Source organism: Ambystoma mexicanum, chromosome 12 (genome assembly GCF_040938575.1).
Source record: "Ambystoma mexicanum isolate Mex_15411 chromosome 12, UKY_AmexF1_1, whole genome shotgun sequence".
NCBI lineage: Eukaryota > Metazoa > Chordata > Amphibia > Caudata > Ambystomatidae > Ambystoma > Ambystoma mexicanum.
Window position 1 is genome coordinate 655,586,409 of NC_090936.1, and position 19,829 is coordinate 655,606,237.

At 45.8% G+C, this 19,829-nt stretch overlaps 1 protein-coding gene across 1 annotated transcript in view; it reads left to right on the forward strand.

Annotated features, from left to right (window-relative positions):
• The window catches only part of PIK3CG (phosphatidylinositol-4,5-bisphosphate 3-kinase catalytic subunit gamma), a 380,321-nt gene extending 364,275 nt beyond the window's left edge, over positions 1 to 16,046 (forward strand). The window contains exon 11 of the mRNA XM_069629131.1: positions 1,009 to 16,046. Coding sequence (XP_069485232.1) covers positions 1,009 to 1,290 — 282 coding nt within the window. The 3' untranslated portion in view covers positions 1,291 to 16,046. The remainder of the gene's footprint in view (positions 1 to 1,008) is intronic.
• Positions 16,047 to 19,829: the final 3,783 nt, after the last annotated feature.

Genomic DNA, 19,829 nt, shown 5'->3' on the forward strand with positions numbered 1-19,829 from the left:
GCCAACATGGGAGGAGACGAGGGAGGTGTTCCTGTTGGCTGTGAGTACTATGATCCACAATGTCTACCATAGAGCACAAAATTGACTGAAAGTTTCAGTTTAAGCTTAAACTACTCTATTTTACTGAGGTTTCCCAGCCTGACGACGGGAAATATTCACCGCATGTGAATCTATGAAAGATACCAATGCTGAAGAACCGGATTTACAGGTAAGTAACATATTCCTTTTAATGACTATACCTGACAACGATGCAAGTATATGGGCAATTGTTGGCAATACCTGACAAATTATGTGAGTACCTATGTAATGCCAGCAGCGCCACTGCAAATATTGTAAGTACCTGGGAAAAGGAGAAGGTGTCACAGTATTTAATGTGGCTGGTTGGAGATGATTGCAAAACATGGCATATGGTGTGATTACCTGCCATGTGATGCCAGTGCCTGCCATGTATCAAGATTGTGAGTGTCTGCATTTTGATGGCATTGCCTGTAATAATCTGATTACCTAAATGTATGTTATAAGTACTTGCCAATTGTAAGTACCTGGACTTTTGATTTCAATATGTTCAATGCAGGTGGCGGGTACCTGGGTGTTTGGTGGTATAACCTGGCAATGCTTTGAGTATCTGGGCTTTAGGTGCCAATAACTGCAATATAGGAATAGGTATCCTATAATGTGTGCCAAAGGGCACGTCATGGCAATACTTGGCAAACGATGGCAGAGCCTGTGAGTATGAGGGCAATTACTGGCAAATGGTGAACACATGGTAAATACCTACACAAAAGTCAAACCCATTGGCTTTCTCAATGCTTATTTTAAAGGTATTCATTGGCATTTACATATACATTTATGCATTGGTCACTTTTTTAAGTGTATGTTGTAGACTGTTCGAGAAATATCAGCTTTGATTTGCCATGCGAAAATAGTCAACCTTCTTAGTCGAACAATGTGTATTGCACGGCATGCCCTGCGTGATTATGCCATTTACCTGTTTCCTTTCTTTCTTAGGAGGTTTGCGTGAAGGCCTACCTGGCTCTGCGCCATCACACCAACCTTCTGATCATTCTATTCTCCATGATGCTAATGACGGGCATGCCCCAGCTCACCAGCAAAGAAGACATCGAGTACATCCGGGAGGCACTGACCGTGGGCAAGAGCGAAGACGAGGCCAAGAAGCACTTCCTGGATCAGATCGAAGTATGCAGGGACAAAGGCTGGACCGTGCAGTTTAACTGGTTCCTGCATTTGGTGCTTGGAATCAAACAAGGAGTGGAGAAGCATTCTGCTTAAAACATTAACAGATGTATGACATGTCAGCCAAGGCTGTGATATAAAATGGGCGAACCTGCAGCTTTTTATGCAACCACCGCCGCCTTCTGCTTTACGGTACTTAAGATCCAAGAGATACAAAATCTACTGAAAGAATAAACACGAAAAAGGCCCTCTTTCCGGCGGCTGTATTTCCTGTTTATTACTGAGGAGGTCTGCAGTGTATCCATCTGCCGAGTGGCTTACATCACATCACAAGGGGTAGAAGTATACAGACGTCTGTTTATTATTTTAGGTCACTGGTCTCCAAGGTTCTAGTTCAGTCAAGTATAAAAAGCAATGTTAGCACTGGTTTACTAGCAAGGCATTAGAACACAACATCAGCAGGAGCCTGACTTTTAAGCCCGAACTCATTAGAATGCCAAAAATCAGGCCCAGCAGCAGTGCGCGTTAAGGGCGACCAAGAAACAGTTTTACAGCAATTCGAAACACAAAAGCCTTGAGGTAAAAAAATAATGCAGGAGCCCTGGTTCCGATGCAGAGAAGTTGGTGGGCACAGGATTAAACAAACTCCCTGCTCATGGCATCAGGCACCCACCATTGCCTTCATGGAGGTACCCTTGTTCCTGGTATGATATGATAGGTTATTTATAACACGCTTAATACCCAGAGGTTTCTAAGCACGGACCCAGGGATTGAACCTGTGGTGCTCTGTGTGGTCTCGCTTCCAAGGCGTGCTGGGGGGCGTGCTTGCACAGAAGGGCAGGGCTTCAAGCGCAAGTGCCTCGTTGGCTGCCCCCCTTCCATAGCTAAGTGGGCAAAGAGGCGTCTCTAAAAATCACAATGAAGGGGGCCACAAATAGAACTAGGTATGCACAAACAAATAATGGCCAACATGCCAATTGGTTTAATTAAGCATATGCTTTACCAGGTGGTTTGTATTTATTAAAATGCTGATAGTATGTGATGTCCAATAGGTTTAGGAAAATTAAAGCTCAGCATCAAGTTTAAAAAATATATATATTTATCTTCATTAGTTGTATAAACAATGCAAAGCAATAACTGCACATATATTGTTAAGGAAAACATGAACGAAATAAAGGAGAACAATAATCGAGAGTGACACACAAACTTAACAGAGGCTGGTTGTTTTCCACTTTAAAAAAACAAAAGAAAAAAACAAACTCAACCATTGGCTTCCCACATGTCCCATATCTTCCTTAATTTCTGGCGGCAGCTCCGAGATCTGTACAGCCTCTCTTCCAGTAGCAGCTAATAGTCCATGTCACAATTCCAGTTAGAAAGCAAAGGAGGTGCGCATGCTCCCCACGCCATCTCGATGCTGTGTTTCGCTAAGGCTGAAGCAGTGGACAGGTGGAGTTTTCCATAGCGAGAGTAGGCAGAACCTCCCCACACACCCAACAAAGAAAGTTTTGGATCAACGAGAAGTTCCCGACCAATTATTATTGACAACTGATTGGAGATGGCCCATCAGAGGTTCTCAATCTGCGGGCACTGCCATTTTAAATGGAAGAAAGAGCCCCGGGAGGCCCTGCATTGCAAGCATTCCGGATTCGTAGTTCGACCACATTTTAAAAAGTCACAGGCATAAAATACCCTCTGAAGTATCTTCAGTTGAACCAGCCTGAGCCTAGATGGGATCGCGACCCCCCACTGAGACATTAAGGCTTCCAACAAATCTTCCGTTTCCAGGGGGCCAACATCAATTTCCCACTTCTGCTTCATGTTGGGGGGAGAGTGAGGCTCGAAAGTGAGAATTATCTGGTAGAGTATTGAAATAGCTCTCTTGGGAATCAACTTCGTATTAATATTGGCTTCAAGCGGCGGCTGTGGGGGGAAAGTCGTGTTTGCACCTACATTGCATAGACATGGCATGTTTGAATTGCGTATACAAAAATCGATCATAAGTTAACGATGAGAACCGGTGCTGCAGCTGCTCAAATGGAATCAAGCGACTTTCTGAGATTACATCGCCCAGTAAATGAATACCTCTGCTCACTAGTCTACGTGCAACGCACAATTTGCAAACTTCATGGAGAACTTTATTATTCCATATGGGGCCTTTCAAAGACGCAATTCCTTGCTAGCCCAAGACCGTGGTAACTGCCCGATGCAGCGCACTATTTGCTTTGATGCCAACGGTAGGCAGGCGGCAGAACCCACATAGTACAGCATCCAAAGCTGATCACTGTCTATAAACCAAGAGCTTTCAAGACCCACATGCAGCAGAGATCTATCGCTGTGTAACCATTTATTGGCAACAGCCAATTGGAGAACACAATAATAATAGCAAACATTTGGAAGGCTAGTCCTTCTCTTCCAGAGCGATCTAAATAGTGTGACTAAAGCGATACTGTGTTGGAATCCATGCCACAATAGCTTCCTCAAAAGCTGCTCAATCTTGAGTAATTATGTGTATTCTGGAGGACATATGAATACTTAGAAAGAACCATCATTTTGGTTAGCGTCACGCAGCCCAACAAAGAAAGAGGGAGTGCTTCCCAGAATGTAACGTCTGCAGCAATGTTTCTTTTATAAAATATTTTGTATTGGTTTCATCAAAAATAATGAAGAAAAAAAGGCGATAAACATAACCATTATTGCTTGACATAGCAGCACAAAAGAAATGACCGAAAATAAAATTACAGGGCATGCTACAGAGAGTCTAGCAGAAATATTAGTCACACTAATTATCCAACACACACGCACATCCCACCACCCCCTCCTCCCATTTACCCCAAACCTTCCAAAGCTTTGCTGAACACCCCTTTGCTTTGTACTCCCGTCTTTCAAGGGCCATTCATCCGTCCATCTCGGCCAACCAACTGGGTTCCATGGACCCTCACAATGAAACAATGACTTTCTTGATCTGTCCCAGGGAAAATGTCAAGAATATCTTCTTGCACTTAGTGAGCCCCTCCTCCCCCATATCCCAAGTAGCACATTTCGGATCTCTGTGGACCTCCAAGTTCAGTACATTTGACAACTTTCTTAAGCATTTCCCCCACAATAATTGAGCTTGAGAACAATCCCACAGGGTTTGGTAGGACGTGCTCCCAAACCTCCACACCGTAAACAGCCGTCATTATCCGTCCATCCCCACCCACATAGTTTGGTGTGGGAATAATAGACCCTATGCAGGATCTTATACTGTATAAGGTGGAGCCTGGCAGACATACCAATCTCCAGCTGGCAGACATACCAATCTCCAGAGGGAACATTAGCATCTCCACCCATTTCTCATGCTCCATGGGGCCTGGCTCCCCCTCCTACCTATTCTTGAGGCAGGTCATTTCCTGAGCCCCATGCGCTGATATTACTTGATACAACATGGACGTGACTTTGTCTCTGTTCGAACTGTTAGTAGATTTGCCTCTAACAGGGAGCACTGTGAGATTTCACTCACAACAGGAAACTGCGATCTCACTGCATGCCACAGCTGCATATACCAAAATCGCTCACCAACACTGTGGGCAAACCTCTCCTACAGAGACTCCAAGGGAAGGAGGCGGTCACCTTGTAATCAAACAAAAGAAAGGTCACTATCTATTAGTAACATACATATGTACCCCTCCTCATAACCAAGGACTCTTGCTATCAACCTATAAACAAATACAAGGAGATAACATTGGGTCAACAATGTTGGTTCTTATATAAACACATATCAATTTTATTAGTACATCAGAGCGCAAGTATAACCACCTGCTGAATCATATCAAAAGACATTTAAAAACCTATACAAAATTCATTGATTCAATATATCAATCTACATACATAATAAATATACAACATCAAGTCACACTGACTCAAACCAACACAGTGATGTTTAATTAAACCTAATTTCCCACTATGTCCATATTAGCCCGATTTATATAAGTTTCTGTCCTGTCTAACTGATAATAACCAGACATACCTCAGGGGCAAAAATGTGTAGAAAATAAGTTTCTTGTAGGTGGCAAGGGATGAGTCCCTCTGGTTGCTCCGTCTGTTATTCCACAGAATCCCTGTATAAATGGATACTCAACTAAAAACGTATGTAAATCTATGAGCTTCATCGGTCTTTGCTTTAAACTAGCTAAAATCCTTCACATCACAAGGACGCACAAGTATGCTCCAAATGTATACCTGGAACAGTCTGCGTCGTTGTATCATCAGACAATAATGTAACTCCACTTGTTGCTTAGTCTCACTCTTGTGATTGGCTATTACCACTCAGATGTATGCATGCAAGGTAAATATCATCCTTACTGATCTACTCATTTATTTAGATCTGAATGTTTTTAGTCCAACTCAAAACATACCACTCTCCCTCCTAACCTTACACACAACTTCATGGCTGTTAGTATGGTTTAAAGGGCTATGTTCCTGAATATCTGTGTCACCAACGTGTAGGTAAGTGAAAAGATACCCCATATCAATAGCTTGTTTGCACCAGGAGCCCATCGTTAAGCCTCCCTAAGTATATTAGTTACATTTACTTGTGCTGCCAGCTAATCCATTAAGCACACCAGTATCAACAGAGAGGATTTTTTTCTTTTCTTTTTTCTTTTAAAGAAAGAGGACTGTTCTCACAACAGCGGCTTACCATATCCTAAAAAAACAATTAAAAAAACAGGGTCAGTATCCCAATCTGCACCCTTGTAGGCCACCACAATGATTCTAACACTAAGGGCTCTATTAGTCAAAAACTCCAAGCATCTTACCTCAACAAAGGAGTCTTTGTGTTACCGGCCTTCATCCAACACTTGCGAGGCCGGAAAAAGCCAGTTTTATTGGCGGCACGTCGGTGTAATGTCAATGACATCATCGTGTCACGTAACGAATCAGGAATCGCGCATAGATGCCCGGGCGTAATTCACACTGACCACAGCGTATGCGAGATTATAGGGAACCCCAAGCAACCACTTCAATTAACTTCCTGCCCATAGATTAATGACACAGAAAGGAGAAGTCTATGGTAAGCCATGTAAAATGTAATAGTATTATCACCTCCTTTGAACTGTGGGTACAATAATGTTACCATTTCCTTTGAACTGTGGGAAGGATAAAATAACCCCAACCCACCATACTAACATATCACACAGTGACACATATAGGGATACCAATAATACCCTCAGTTTTCAAACGTTTAGAAACTTAAACACAATTTCCAGAAATAACGTTGTTTTCTTCTTTTTTTGTTAATCCTTATTCTGAAAATACAGACAGTCAACAATGTTTCATGGGATAGTATACAATTCCCACTATCATAGCAAGCATGTTTGTATATCATCACATTTTGCAGTGGCCCCTTGTACCACATCCCCCAGGTTCAGAATCCCCTGACTCTCCCAGTGTCTGAAATGGCCCACACTGAGGAGCTCCGAACGATGTGAATTACTCCATATGAGTTGGCTTAGCGTTGGCCTCCCCCCAACCAATAAGTATGTGTGCCTCGGCCCATACCTGTTGCACATGCCTTGTCATGAGTGGGAGCATCACCCCTCCCCCTTCTTACCATGTAGTACCTGTACTGGGGTCCTGCCCCCCATCTAGCCCCTTTCCGATGCAAACGCAGAGTCTCCATGAAGCCAGTCATTTACAACTCTCAACTGCGCTGCCCATTAATATTGTTTCAGGCTGATTAAGCCGATCCCCCACTCCCAGATGGAATGCTGGAGGGTTTTGAGGGCACCCCACACCCACAGAAGCTCCCTTAGGGTTCCTTTGATCTCATGGAGACCGGGAGTGGGCATTCTGCAATACATAAAGAAACTTGGGCAGGGATATCATTTTGAAAAGAGCTGCTTTGCCCATCAGTGGGAGGGACTGCCAGTGCATGACGTCCAACTTAAACTTGTCAATATCAGATGTAAATGTAGGTCGAGAAACGTTGAGAGATGTTCACCCAGTTGATTTCCCAGATACCGGAAACCTGTCATAGATATCTTATATGGGCACCCAGCGGGATTGCCGCGTCCCTGCCTTGTATGGGGAAGCGGACAGATTTCTGGCAGTTGACCTTAAGGCCATTGACCCCCTGGGAGTCACTCTTCCGCACTGCACAACAGGATACAGATGGGTTGCTCATATACATCAGCAGGTCATTTGCGTATAAAGATATTCTCTCCTCACCTCCCCAGTTCCACCTATAACCCTCCCACTCTGTGCTCGAGCTGAGCATCACTGCCAGTGGTTCCACTGATAGGGTGAAGAGCAAAGGAGCGAGGGGACAGCCCTGCCTCGTTCCCTGCCCGAGGGGAAAAGTCCTGGAGCGGAACCCATTGACCTATACTTCAGCCACTGCTGATTTATATAGTAGGCACACTCAGCTCTGAAAGTTCTTCCCAGAACACATGCTTTCCATCGTTCCCCACTGTACCAAATGAAATGCCTTTTCAAAATCCACCGATGGTAGGGCCAGTGGACTTGGGATTGTGGAAGCTTGACCCAAAGCCAATTGTAGCCTGCACAAGTTCATGTGAGGAGACTTAGATGGCATAAACCCGCACTGATCTGGGTGAATTAAACACCCTATTACCCCCAATAGGCGATTTGCCAAGACCCATGCCAGGATTTTCGCTTCTCCGATTATAAGCAAGATTGGTCTATAGAAGGCGCAACATTCTGATGGCTTGCCCAGTTTGGGAAGAAACACAATGCTTGCCTTCCTCAAATCCTTGTGCACTATACCTTCTCTCCTGCTCTGCAGAAATAGACAGTGGAGTGGCCCAACCACTGCCTCCCCAGTCTCTTCCAGACTTCCACCGGGTAGCCATTCAGGCCTGGGGACTTCCCTGACTCTAATTGGGAGATAGCAGCCATCATTTCCTCTTTTGAGAAATCTGCTTCCAACCCCTCCTGCTGCCGTGCTGTCAACTGTGGCAAAACCACTGACTCCAATACCCCAGGCCCTTTGTCCCTCAGCCAGCTTGACAAGGCCCTGTATAGGGACTCATAATACCCCCTGAACACCTGTGTGATGTGCACGTCCCTGGTTAAGGCCTCACCCGAATCACCCTGCAAAGCTCTTACACACCCATTGCCCCTTCCCTCCAGCCACGCAAGCTTCTTTCCCGCCTTGTCCCCGGCTTCATGAATCTGCCTTCGCTTGAGCTATTGTGCCTGTTTCGCATTATCGTTTCCTGGGCTGTCCACAACTTAAGCTGTGCCTCCAGGGACACGGAAGCGACCAGATCTGCCTCTGCCCTCTCCGATGCTGCCGCTGCCTCTCCCACCGCTACTGAATGTTGCTTCCTCTGTGCCACAACCAGTGAAATCGCCTACCCCACAGAACCGTTTTATACCCCTCCCAGATCGTGAAAGAACTGTCCACCTATCCCTCATTACCTGAGAAATATTCCGGTGTGGAGTGCACTAATGCCTCAGTGAACTCGGGGGAAGTCCAGATAGTACAAATTCAACCTCCATGTGGGTGCGGGTGTCTCACACCCACTCTTGAGTGTAACGAGTAGCGGAGAATGGTCCGAAATTCCCTTGGCTAGGAATTTCACTGAGAGCAGCTAGTGGCCATCATCCTGCAGGATAAAAAGGTGGTCCGGCCTGTAGAAGGAAGGAAGAGTGTGCCCCAGAGAAGGAGTACCCGGTTTCCCTAACATGAAAGCATCTCCAAGTGTCCAACAAGCCCACTGCTTTACAAAAGGAACCCTGTTTGGTTGGTAGTTCCGGATTCGTGCTCCCTGTGTGAGACCTAACCAGACCAGAATCCATTACGTCATTGAAATCCCCACCCAGGACCCATCTCTCCACCCCACCCAACACAATGAGGTTCTGAAGATCATTGAGCAGTTCCGGTGTGAGCGGAGGAGGTGAATAAACTGCCATAATACCCAATGTGACACCCCAAAGTTGCCCACGGATCAACACAAACCTTCCATTAGGGTCTGTTCGCACCTCAGTGACCAAGAATGGCACCCTCTTGTGTATAAGGATCATGGTACCTCTTGCCCCTCTGACGAAGCTAGCATGAAAGACCATCTTGTAGTTTGTTTGTGAGAAAAACGTACATTGTGACCCCGCCAAGTGGGTTTCTGTGAGGAGGGCAAAGTCGGCTGAGTGCCTATTAAGGAACTGTAGTATCAACCTGCGTTTGATGCTCGTGCACATCCCATTTACATACCACGTTAAGAAAGTGATCTCCCTATCTTGTGCCAACCTCCCCCAGATGCCAAATACAGGGCACACATGCCCCCAAATATACTCCACATGTAAAGCAATGTAAAGAGCCGCTGCCAAGCTATCCTCCCACATCCGCCAAGCGATGTGAAACCAACAAAAGTAAAAAACAGTAAGAAACATCCCCAATCTCCCCTACCATGCACTTCACCCCCAACTGAAGCACCTGTCACCCAGGGCCCATGCAAAACCGGCACAAACCAATGAACACAACCATGAGTGGGGTGACTGCTAACACAGCCAAAAAGGAAAGCCCCAACCAGGCCTGTCCCCAAGCCCCCTGTGGCACCGAAGCTAATACATTAAAGATGCTTGGTCATAAGTATTCAACATTTTCAACGACGCCAACATCCAGCACCACCCCACACCTCAAGGTCATCCATTCGCCACCCGGTCAGGGGTGCCACCAATATCTTCTGGGGATGTTGATTCCTACAAATACAGTGGGCCGACGAAGGCACTGGTTCTGCCACGATCTCTGTGTCCCCTTCTGCAGCGTGCAGGCCCACTGTGTGTTGAATGTTGGATTCATACCACTACCATGCCTCCTGTGGTGTGCTAAAGACAAGTGCCTTTGACCCATGATATACTTTCAACTGAACTGTGAAGGGAAAAAGAGGGCATACTTAATGCAGCTGCAGAGCAGCTTTCGTTTGATGGATTTAGGGGACTGCCCATTGCACGTCCCTTGTACAATCGGGGAAGATTACGATGCCGTCGTCATTATAAGTAATCGGGCCAGTCGCCCTAGCCATCTGTAGAAGTGCGTCCCTGTTCCCTGTCTCTGAAGTTCAAAAGCCTTGCGATAACAGTGTAAGGGTGAGCCCCCAGCACTGGACGGCGCATAAGCTCCCTATGGGCCCGTTCCACTGAGAAGAAGTTGGAGAGTATCTTTGGCGCCATCAAATCCGCAAGCCACTGCTCAAGGAAAAGTTCACGAAGATTATTTCACCTCGACCTATCTTCACTGTCCTCTGCCCTATTCTCCAGGACCTTGAGCTTCTGGGATAGCACTGTTAATTGCATTTCCATCCTCTTGACTGCGTCTTCCGTGTCAGATATCCGCTGCTCTGCCTCTCCTACCCTCGAAGACAGCTTGCAGACGTCCTGCCGAAGAAAGGAGACCTCTGAAGCCAGCCCATCAATATTTTCCTACACCAAGGCCCGGGACTCAGCAATGGCCCCCATGATGTCACTAAGTGAGATGACCGCGTCCTGGCCAGATTTTCCATACTGGGGATGCTCTTTCCGGTGGCCTGCACTGTGGCGGAGTATTAACTGCAAATTTGTTGATCTTACTCTGCTGTGTGGCCTTCTTGCTTTTCTCTTTTGCCATATTGTAATAGGGGGGGGGCCTTCCCTAGCAGGGCGCTCCCGGACACCCACCCTCCGGCAGCGGTCCTCCTAGCGCCCAGTTGCTTGCGCTGGTACACCTTCAGCACTTGACCCACACAGGGCTCGTCTCCACCTGCAGTGGGCAGCAGTCGTTGTGTCAGCGTCTCTCACCCCCACTGCCAAACCTCCTTTGCCAGGCCTCGCTCCCATCCCCACAATCCAGGCCAAGTAAGCACTCCACGCAGGTACTTTCTGCCACCAACCTGTTTCCAGGGGGTCCCTGCTGATGCTGCTGCAGACTTCTGCACTATGACCCACTGCCTCGCACCTCCGCACAGCTGTTCACTGGTGACTTCCCTGGGGTATGGGTTCTAAGAGGTCCTTGCCTCCATGTAGTATATAGGCACATGTGATCACACCACCCCAGCTGCGGGGTCAGTGGGTCTGTCCCATGTGTTGATCTCTTGCAGCCAAGATTCACTTCCACTGCCCCCGTTATTACAGGGGCACCCACCACTTACTGGGTGCACCCCTGCTGTGTGCAGACAACTCTGTTGGTCTTACTGTGCTCAGAGCCCCGGGTGCACTCTCCCTCCACTACTGTGCCGCCCAGGGAATTTCATTCACTGCAGGTCTCCCCAGGCCTGGGAGCATGGGCCGCTCCTATGGGGGAGGGATACCTGGGTGCTACGCCTCACTCATGTGGCTGCCTTGCCGCACTCAATGTGCCCACAGGCCCCCCCCCCCCGCTGACAGGTACTCCAATACGATAGTGCGGCCAATGCCGCCATTACACACCACAGGCCCGGGCTCACCTCAATGATGCACCTCCTGTGTCTGGTGGTAGCCAACACAGTCACTTCGGCCCGCCAGTCCGCACCTGCCTCTCTGTCGCCTATGTCACCAATGAACACCACGAGGAGCAGCAGAGCAACCGGTGGCCTCACATTGCTCCCGGTCTTCCAGCAGTATGGTGGCTACGGCTCCAAGGCCTCTGCCGGCTGCAACTGCAGTCTGTTCTTCCCCCACTTCCCTACCTCAAACTGAACCAGGAGTGTTACAGGCAGTCACTGGCACCTTCTGCAGTATAATTGTCTAATTTGGAGCCTCTGCAAGCACTTTTAACTCAGGATATTTGCAGGATTAATTCGGCTTCATGGAGCGCCAGAGTTCTACGACTGCATCTGCCGCTGCTCAGCTCACCCCCCAAAATGGGAACTAAATTAATGCTCAGGAAGGAAGTAGGGTAACGACATATATGAATGCCGAGATAAGTAAAAGAATCAGTATACACATGTGCCTACCTTTCGTCCTACCCTCTGGCCACCCTCTTTGGGCTCTCTACCCCCACAATCTTTTGAGGCCAAAAACCTTGGGGTCATCTTCAACTCTGCTCCCTCCTTAATCGCTCACATCATGGACCTTATCAAGAAGTTCCAGTTCCACCTCCTCAGAGGCATTCTTCCTTTTCTCACCATCTCCTAGAAGCTCAGTGTCTCCAGAGCTCTGCTCCTCTCCAGGCTGGACTACTACAACAGCATCTTTGTCTTTCTCCCTCTTTCCTCCCTTCGCCCCCCCCCCCCAGCTAATCCAAAATAGGGTTGCAAGACTTATCCTTGGCGTCAAGACCAAGGACTGCATTTTCCCAGCCCTAAAATCTCTCCACTGGCTCCAGGTGGCTGCAAGGATAAAATTCATTCTCAAGACCCTTGCATCATCCACAAGGCCTTCTGGGGACAGAGACCACGATATCTTCAACTTTCCCTCCCTAAATACACCCTTGCTAGAGCCCTACGCTCTTCTAATTCCAACTGTCATTTCTCCAAGCAGAGAGTGGGGGGCCGGTCTCTCTTGTCGGCTGATGCTGGATGCCGCCCTTTGGGACAGCCTCCCTGCCCCTTTCAGACTTGAGTCGGACCTCCTTAAGTTCCGGAAACTGCTCAAAACCCTGCTCTTCTCTACCTCTCTCCCTTCCCTTCTGATCATCCCACTGCGACTGTGACAGGTGGCCTCATCCTCATGAATCTGACAGGATCCCAGGCCCTTCCTCCCAGTCATTACCAGAACCCCCCCCCACACTACACTGCCCTGCGGGCCCCTACCTGGTGGCTCCACATACCACCCTGAGAGCTGCCTGTCCTAGCACTTAGCCTGAGGTCCTCCTCCTTAGCTCCCCTTAGCAATTCCCCCCAGGCCCTCCTCCAGCACTTGTCCACCCCTGTACTCCTCCTTCCATCCCCTTCCCCTGCCCTTCTCCTCAATGCACTTGCATGGCCGAATGCCACAAGTCCTAGTAGGACCATGGCTGTATATTACTGTTTTTGCCACTGTTATTATTTTCCATGTTCCCTTTCCATTTAGCATTGTGGCGCTTTGAAACACAATTCTGTTATATAAAGCGCCTTCCAAATGCTCAATAAATATATATTTTTTAATTATATGTTGCAATCTAATAGGATCGGATCGACCCCCGCCCTGAGAATAGCATAGATTTGTCCCCATTAACACGCAGACCGCTGTATCTTTTGAATATCTGTAATGTTTCCAAGCCTCTAGGATAGGAGTAGCATGGTTTTCCCAGAAAAAGGAGTAGGTTGTCTGCATAAAGCCACACCCGATCTCCCCTGTCAAACGGCCAGAGAAAGCCCTCCCACAAGGAGTCACCCTGTCACCAAACTGCTAATGGCTCAATATCAAAGAGAAAAAGTAGTGGCGAGAGAGGATATCCTTTGTGCGTCCCTCGCTCCAGGCGGAAAGACCGAGAAAACACACCATGTACCCTCACTGTTGTGTGCAACTGCAGACGCTCAAATATAGCAATCAAACCCTCTGCAAAAAGAGCTTCCCTAATCCCATCTTCATTAACAAGGTCTATAAGAAATCCCAACAAACCAAGTCAAAGGCTTTCTCAAAATCAATTGCCACTACGTCAAGCGGGAGACTTCGAAAAACCGCGAGATGCAGTCTATGGACATTCACACGGGTGGCCCTGTTCTGTAGAAACCCGCTCTGGTCCGGGTGGACTAAAGAGGGCTGCACAGTCATCCACGAGAAGCCAAGATTTTTGTAATACTTTCACCTCAACATTCATCAATGAAATTGGCCTATAGGAAACACAGCATTCTGGCTGTTTGCCCTTCGTAGGGATAACGCTGGCATCTCTTAGGTTGGTGGGATAACTCACCCCTGTGCCTGCAAACCTGGAACAAAAAAAGCATGAACGCAACAACCTTATTGCCCAGTTTCTTCCACAATTCCTCGGAAAGTCATTGGGTGCCGGAGATTTGCCGGATTGGAGGGAAGCGAAAGCTGCGCGGTCAGCTTTTCCCAGCTCATCATCAAGTTAATATAAACTCTAACAAGATACCTTATGTTCAGGGGTTTCAAAAAGGCCCTCCGAAAAAAATCCCAAGGTATTTGGTTTTTGGTCCAAGTGTTTTAATGTGCTTTTTCCATTGAACACATATGTTGTCATCATTTGTTGCTGTAGCTTTAAATCAATTAAGCAAAACATACATAACAAAAGACATTAATAGTCTGCAATCAGCCCCCCTCCCCGCCCGTTCTTCCTCTTCATCAGGTATATTAAAGATCCCACCCACAACACCATGAATTGAATTGAACCTCGGCCACCTACACATTATGGGCCTGAATTATTCAAGCGTTTTACAATGGTACAATTCCATTGAAGAACGATTTGTAAATCAGGCCCTATGACTCTAGTCTGATAGGACAGCAGTCTTCCTTAAAGTGCCCACTCAGTGATTTGAAGCAGATTTGGGTACATTTATTAAATACGCCTTGACAATGTTCCATTGAACCTTTCTGCATTTGTTACAAGTTTGACAACAATAATATCACATATTTATCTAGCATTTTTTGGCAGATACCTCAATATTTTAAGCACTGTAATATGTGTTATTACTACCTAATTTAGTAGTAATGTAATGTAAAGTCGGCTTATATAGCACATGTCTGCCCTATTTGGTGGCCTTGTGGCATGTGGTTTTTCCCAATAAAGAGTGGAGATCATTAGTGGGGGAGAGAGAGAGAGATGCAGGTGTGAAACCTGTACCGTTGATGTGTGCAGGCTGGAAATATAAGATTCACAGATGCTGGTATGGTTATGATATAATAGGTTATTTATAACCCAGAGGTTTCTAAGTGTTGACCCAGGGATCGAACCTGTGTTGCTCCGTGTCGTGTTGTTTCCAAGGCGAGCATGTTGCCGCTGAGCTATCCTCCTGAGACTGTTGTTTGTGGTGGTAACAGTTGGGTATATGTGTTATCAAAAGGGGAAAACCCTGGGTCTATTAGATGACAGCAGTGGGACACCCTACTCCCTGTTGTTGTGGGTAGGTTGCAGTAAGTCATCAAGCTAAAGCTGTACCAAGCCCTTCTATGAGCTTTGACCGGCTTCTGTGAGGTTCCTGGGTTTGTGGGGTGCTAGCTCGCATAAATCTGCCATGTGTCTTGTGGTTTGTGTGGCGTTGTAAGCATACTAGTAGGTTGAATGGTGAGTAGGTTAGTTGCGGCAGGGGCAGCTAGTTAGGGACTCTTGAGGAGTCCTGTTATTTGAATTTTAGGCTAGACTGAAGCAGTAGACTTACCAACATCTTGTTTTCTTTTGGGATGAGGTCTTGTTATTTTTCTGGCTTTCATTGTTTAGATGAATGTGGGTTGAAGTTAGGGCTGTCTGTCTGATGATGAAAAGAATTGGACAGACTAACCAGGCCTTGTCCTATTTCCAAGATGTTCTTGATTTAAGCGGTGCACGTATAAGTGAGAATGAACTGAATGGCTCCCTTCTCTATTTTGTCCTTGTCTGTGAGATTGGTGCTCTGATCAATCCTTGGGGCCAGGTTCATAAAGACCATTAACACATGGAAATCGTTATTGACCTCCTCTTACCAATCAGAATGTGTAGAATGCAGTCCATAAATACTGGTATTGACTGCATTCCAATCATTCTGCCTTCAGAGGCAGACATGAAAATAATGATGCAATTTCCAGGCAAGATTTGGTTCCGCTAAGCAATTCCTCGCTGAAAGGACCTTTTTTTGCTGCAGCATGGTATTTGACACACAAAAGAGAAAGATTTATAATTAGCAAATGTTTTACTTATAGAATGACACCTAATGAATGCTCATGTAAAACTGTTCCAGTCTAAACAAGTGTCAACTAAAATGTTTAACTTATGTAGACATGTTATTTAAATACTACAAAATAAAACTACATTTAATTGACTAAGTTTGTCTATTTACTCACTCTGAAAGCACCATTTTTAGCTTAACCACAAAAACTGCAAAACATTTATTCCTATTACCACCATGTGCTAATAGCCTTATAGACCTTGGGAGGGGTCATGATCGCTTGCGATAGTGACCCGCTATATTACGCTGTTAAATATAAGTGATTTGTCAATTGGGAGATGCATGTCTGTGCTGGTTCATCTTAGTGGTTCTCACCGGTCTTAAAGTCCCAGCCTGTGCTGCTAGAGACTGAGGATTCCAGTTAGTCAGGGTGTCATGCTAGCTTGCATTTTGTGGTTCAGTGAACAGCCAGGGTTTGAGAGATTTTCTAAAGACAAGGTGATCTTTCCCTGTGTCAAGTCGCCTGGACATTGACTCTCATGGCTTGATTGTTTGGAAAGAGAAGATGGACTCTCAAGCTACTACATGTGTCAAACTCTGAAGAATCAAGGACTGAGTCCACCCAGTCAGAATTCAGATGCTTGATTACACATTACACAAAGATGTCAGAGGCAAGCTCTTAATTAGTCAGAAATAATCTGACTACACTACTGCTGCCCTCCAATCCCTATACTGACCCCAAATAGAGCAAAGGGTCACCTTTCAAACTTTCTTCTTGACTAAGTTAAGGGGGATATTGGGCTAAGGTGGGTGCCCTAAACAACATTGCCCCATCTGAGATCTCTGGCATCATCAAACATGAACGTGTGGGAGGAAAAGCCCTGGGTGTACTTTAATTATTTGGAAAAGCTTTGCTCAGCATTGGAATGATAGCAGAAGTAGGATGGCATAGTAGAGAGTGGGTGAGAGGGGACGGGGCCGGTAATTTCTGTACCTATTCCATATAAAGCTTGCACTTTTAATTCTGTAAACAAGAAATGACTGTGGGGACAAAGCACTAACTATTATTTAATAATATACATTAACAAAGCTCTTTAGTTGTTCCCCATAACAGCTGGGATGTTCAAGTCCTTCCTTTTAGCACATTTCATTTGGTATTCCTGAACACTATATGCAGTGTTAATTTTAGACTATAAAGGCAGGATTACAAGTACCAGAATGCAATGTGATGATCAGGACTGGTTTCTAGGGCAAGACACAGAGGTTCTTAATATACAGGGCACTAATTTCCTTTATGTTTTAGCAACAAGTAGAGAACAAAACTACTGCTTCCATAACTCCCTTTAACTTCTCTTCTTTCTCCTTTCCAATCAGCTATCATTTTCCCTTAAATGTCCTTTCTTTCTTTCTTTCTTTCTTTCTTTCTTTCTTTCTTTCTTTCTTTCTTTCTTTCTTTCTTTCTTTCTTTCTTTCTTTCTTTCTTTCTTTCTTCTGCTCCATGCACCTCCTGCTGATGGGTATTATGGTTTGCTGTTTTGTCTTTACTTATATGTTAATTGAAGGGTGCCTACTAAATGTGTGACTTGGGTAGACTTCACTGTTTTTAGGATGGCGCTGCATCGTGGGGACCCTTATGTGATCTCGGGGTACAGGACATGAAACAAAGGACCTTTAATACATGTACAGTTTTAGGGATCAGAGAAAACAAACCTGGAGGTTGGGAGGGGGTGAGGGTCTGAAGAGGCTGCTTCCTGGGTGTTGGATACCTGGGTGGACGGTGAAATCAATTACTGCAGACATACACATTTTATGTATGTGAGCGGGCTGGGAGACAGACCAGTCATGCATCAATGCTTAGAGTAAAATGCCCTATGTGCAGGGATTATAGTGAGAAGGGGAAGTAGGACTACTAGGTTGCTGTTTTTTTTCATGATTGGCTAGACATTATGGTAGGGAAGCAATCAAAGTGATGCTTGCGAGCGACCGGCGTGATATAAATTAATAAATAAAGGTGTCTCTGGCCAATCTCTCTGAGAGTTTTGGGGTGGCAGTATCAGAGGTCCTTGCAGAGGGACATCAAAAGGATTTGATTGGGCTTGTTAGTGATGATGAGGAGCAAACCTTGCAGCATAAAAAGCATAATGTGGAAAAGAGCCAGTCTGACATATGCTACATAGTCCAGTCTACTTGCGCCTGGACCAATATGCTGTGCAGGGCACCAGTGGGGGTTGACATTAATTCGCCAATTGGGCCCGCTGGGGAAGTGTGTGTAGAGTACCCATCTAAGAGGGCCAGATTGGATATAGGCATTTACTAGTCACCAGGGGTAGAATAACGAGACATCCAATCATATCAAGATCCACAAGCACTTTACCTATAATCAATATCCCTGAGCCTTTTAATATGGATGAGATGATTGAGGGGGAACCAAGCTCAAGTAAAAGCAGGAGTATTGGAACAGCTAGGAGAACACATGTTTAATCCCTTAGACTTGACTTGTTCAAATTCCTTTGAATGGTTTGCCCTTCCACATGTGGAATGCTTTGCCTAATCTTTTCTAAATAGGAAATTAGATATTAACTCTTGCGAAAAAATGAAGATGGAATGTCCTAAACCAGATATGGAGGGGAAACAACTTACAGCACTAACTTCGGATCCTACATTGGCAATATTGTTTTCCTATTATGGAAGAGATATTACCGAAGGGGCATGGACTACATGTCAGGATTACCTGTTCAATTCTACCAGAGCACTGTTGAGAATGCTGGACATGGTCGAGGAGGCTAAGGTGTCAGGAGAGTCATTAGACCTTGTCGTTGTCAGTGGATGGGCCCACAAGAGCGATGTTTAATTGCTGATGTGAATACAGCCATCCTTCAGGAGCTGCGTAAAGGGAACATCATGAAGGGCAATCCCATATTGGTGGGTTTGGTAAAAGCTCAAACAGATGGAAAGGAGGAGGAACTTCTCTTTGGTGACAATGTAGTAAAGGAGAAAGGAATGTTTGTCATCTCTTGTATGCCATTTGATAAGGCCACTTCGTCATTAAAGAAGCAATTCCAGACTCTGGTCTCTAGCAGTATCTTGGAAAAATAGTTTATATTATAATAACATATAAACTAGAAAAAACAATTGTTGAAGAAAAAACAGTAGTTCTGTCACCTACTAACCTCACACAAAACCATTTGTTGTTATGAAATGAATTTGTACTATTTGAAGATGGTTGTTCTTCATCTGTTTTTTAAAAATCTTTTTAGACTGTTTTTGATTGAATAAAAATATATGTGATTGAATATTATTTAGTGCCATGGAAATCTCATCTCTCTTTATAGTTCATGTGGAAGAGATGAATACCTCACCTAAGTTTCGGTAAAAGGACGGATTGAGAAAGGGTTAGTTGATCTGATCTCCTTATGTTTACACTCTAGTAGGGCCAGCCATTAGAGAGGCTGCATGGATAGCCAGACACAGTTCTCCAGCAGGTCTGGCGGTTATGGTATTTAGGGAACGCAGGCAAATAGTTCTCAACCAGTTTTCTTCCCACAGCGATACCCAAGGCAAGTGTGATGGGCCCCGCCTGCCACAAACAACCACCCTGATGCTTACTGGCAATCCAAAGGTATTTATTGAACCTCTTACAGATGTGTAGATGCTGATTCTTAAAGATCTTCCTGGCATTCCAAGTTCCTAAGGGAAGTTGGATCTAGGGCCGTCCATCTTTATCTCACTCCCGTCAGTTTACCCCATCCCTCGCCCAGGCATCCTTAATGGGGATGTGAATCACTATTTGATCAGTGACCCCTGTCTGCCTTGGGTGTACCTTGATCTATTGGTGTTTTCCCTTAGACGGCGGCTGACTAGCTCCCTGGGGCTCTACTAACTTTCCCTGACCTATCCCGCTTAGTATCCAAAGGGAGGCTTTATGGATGGTGCCTT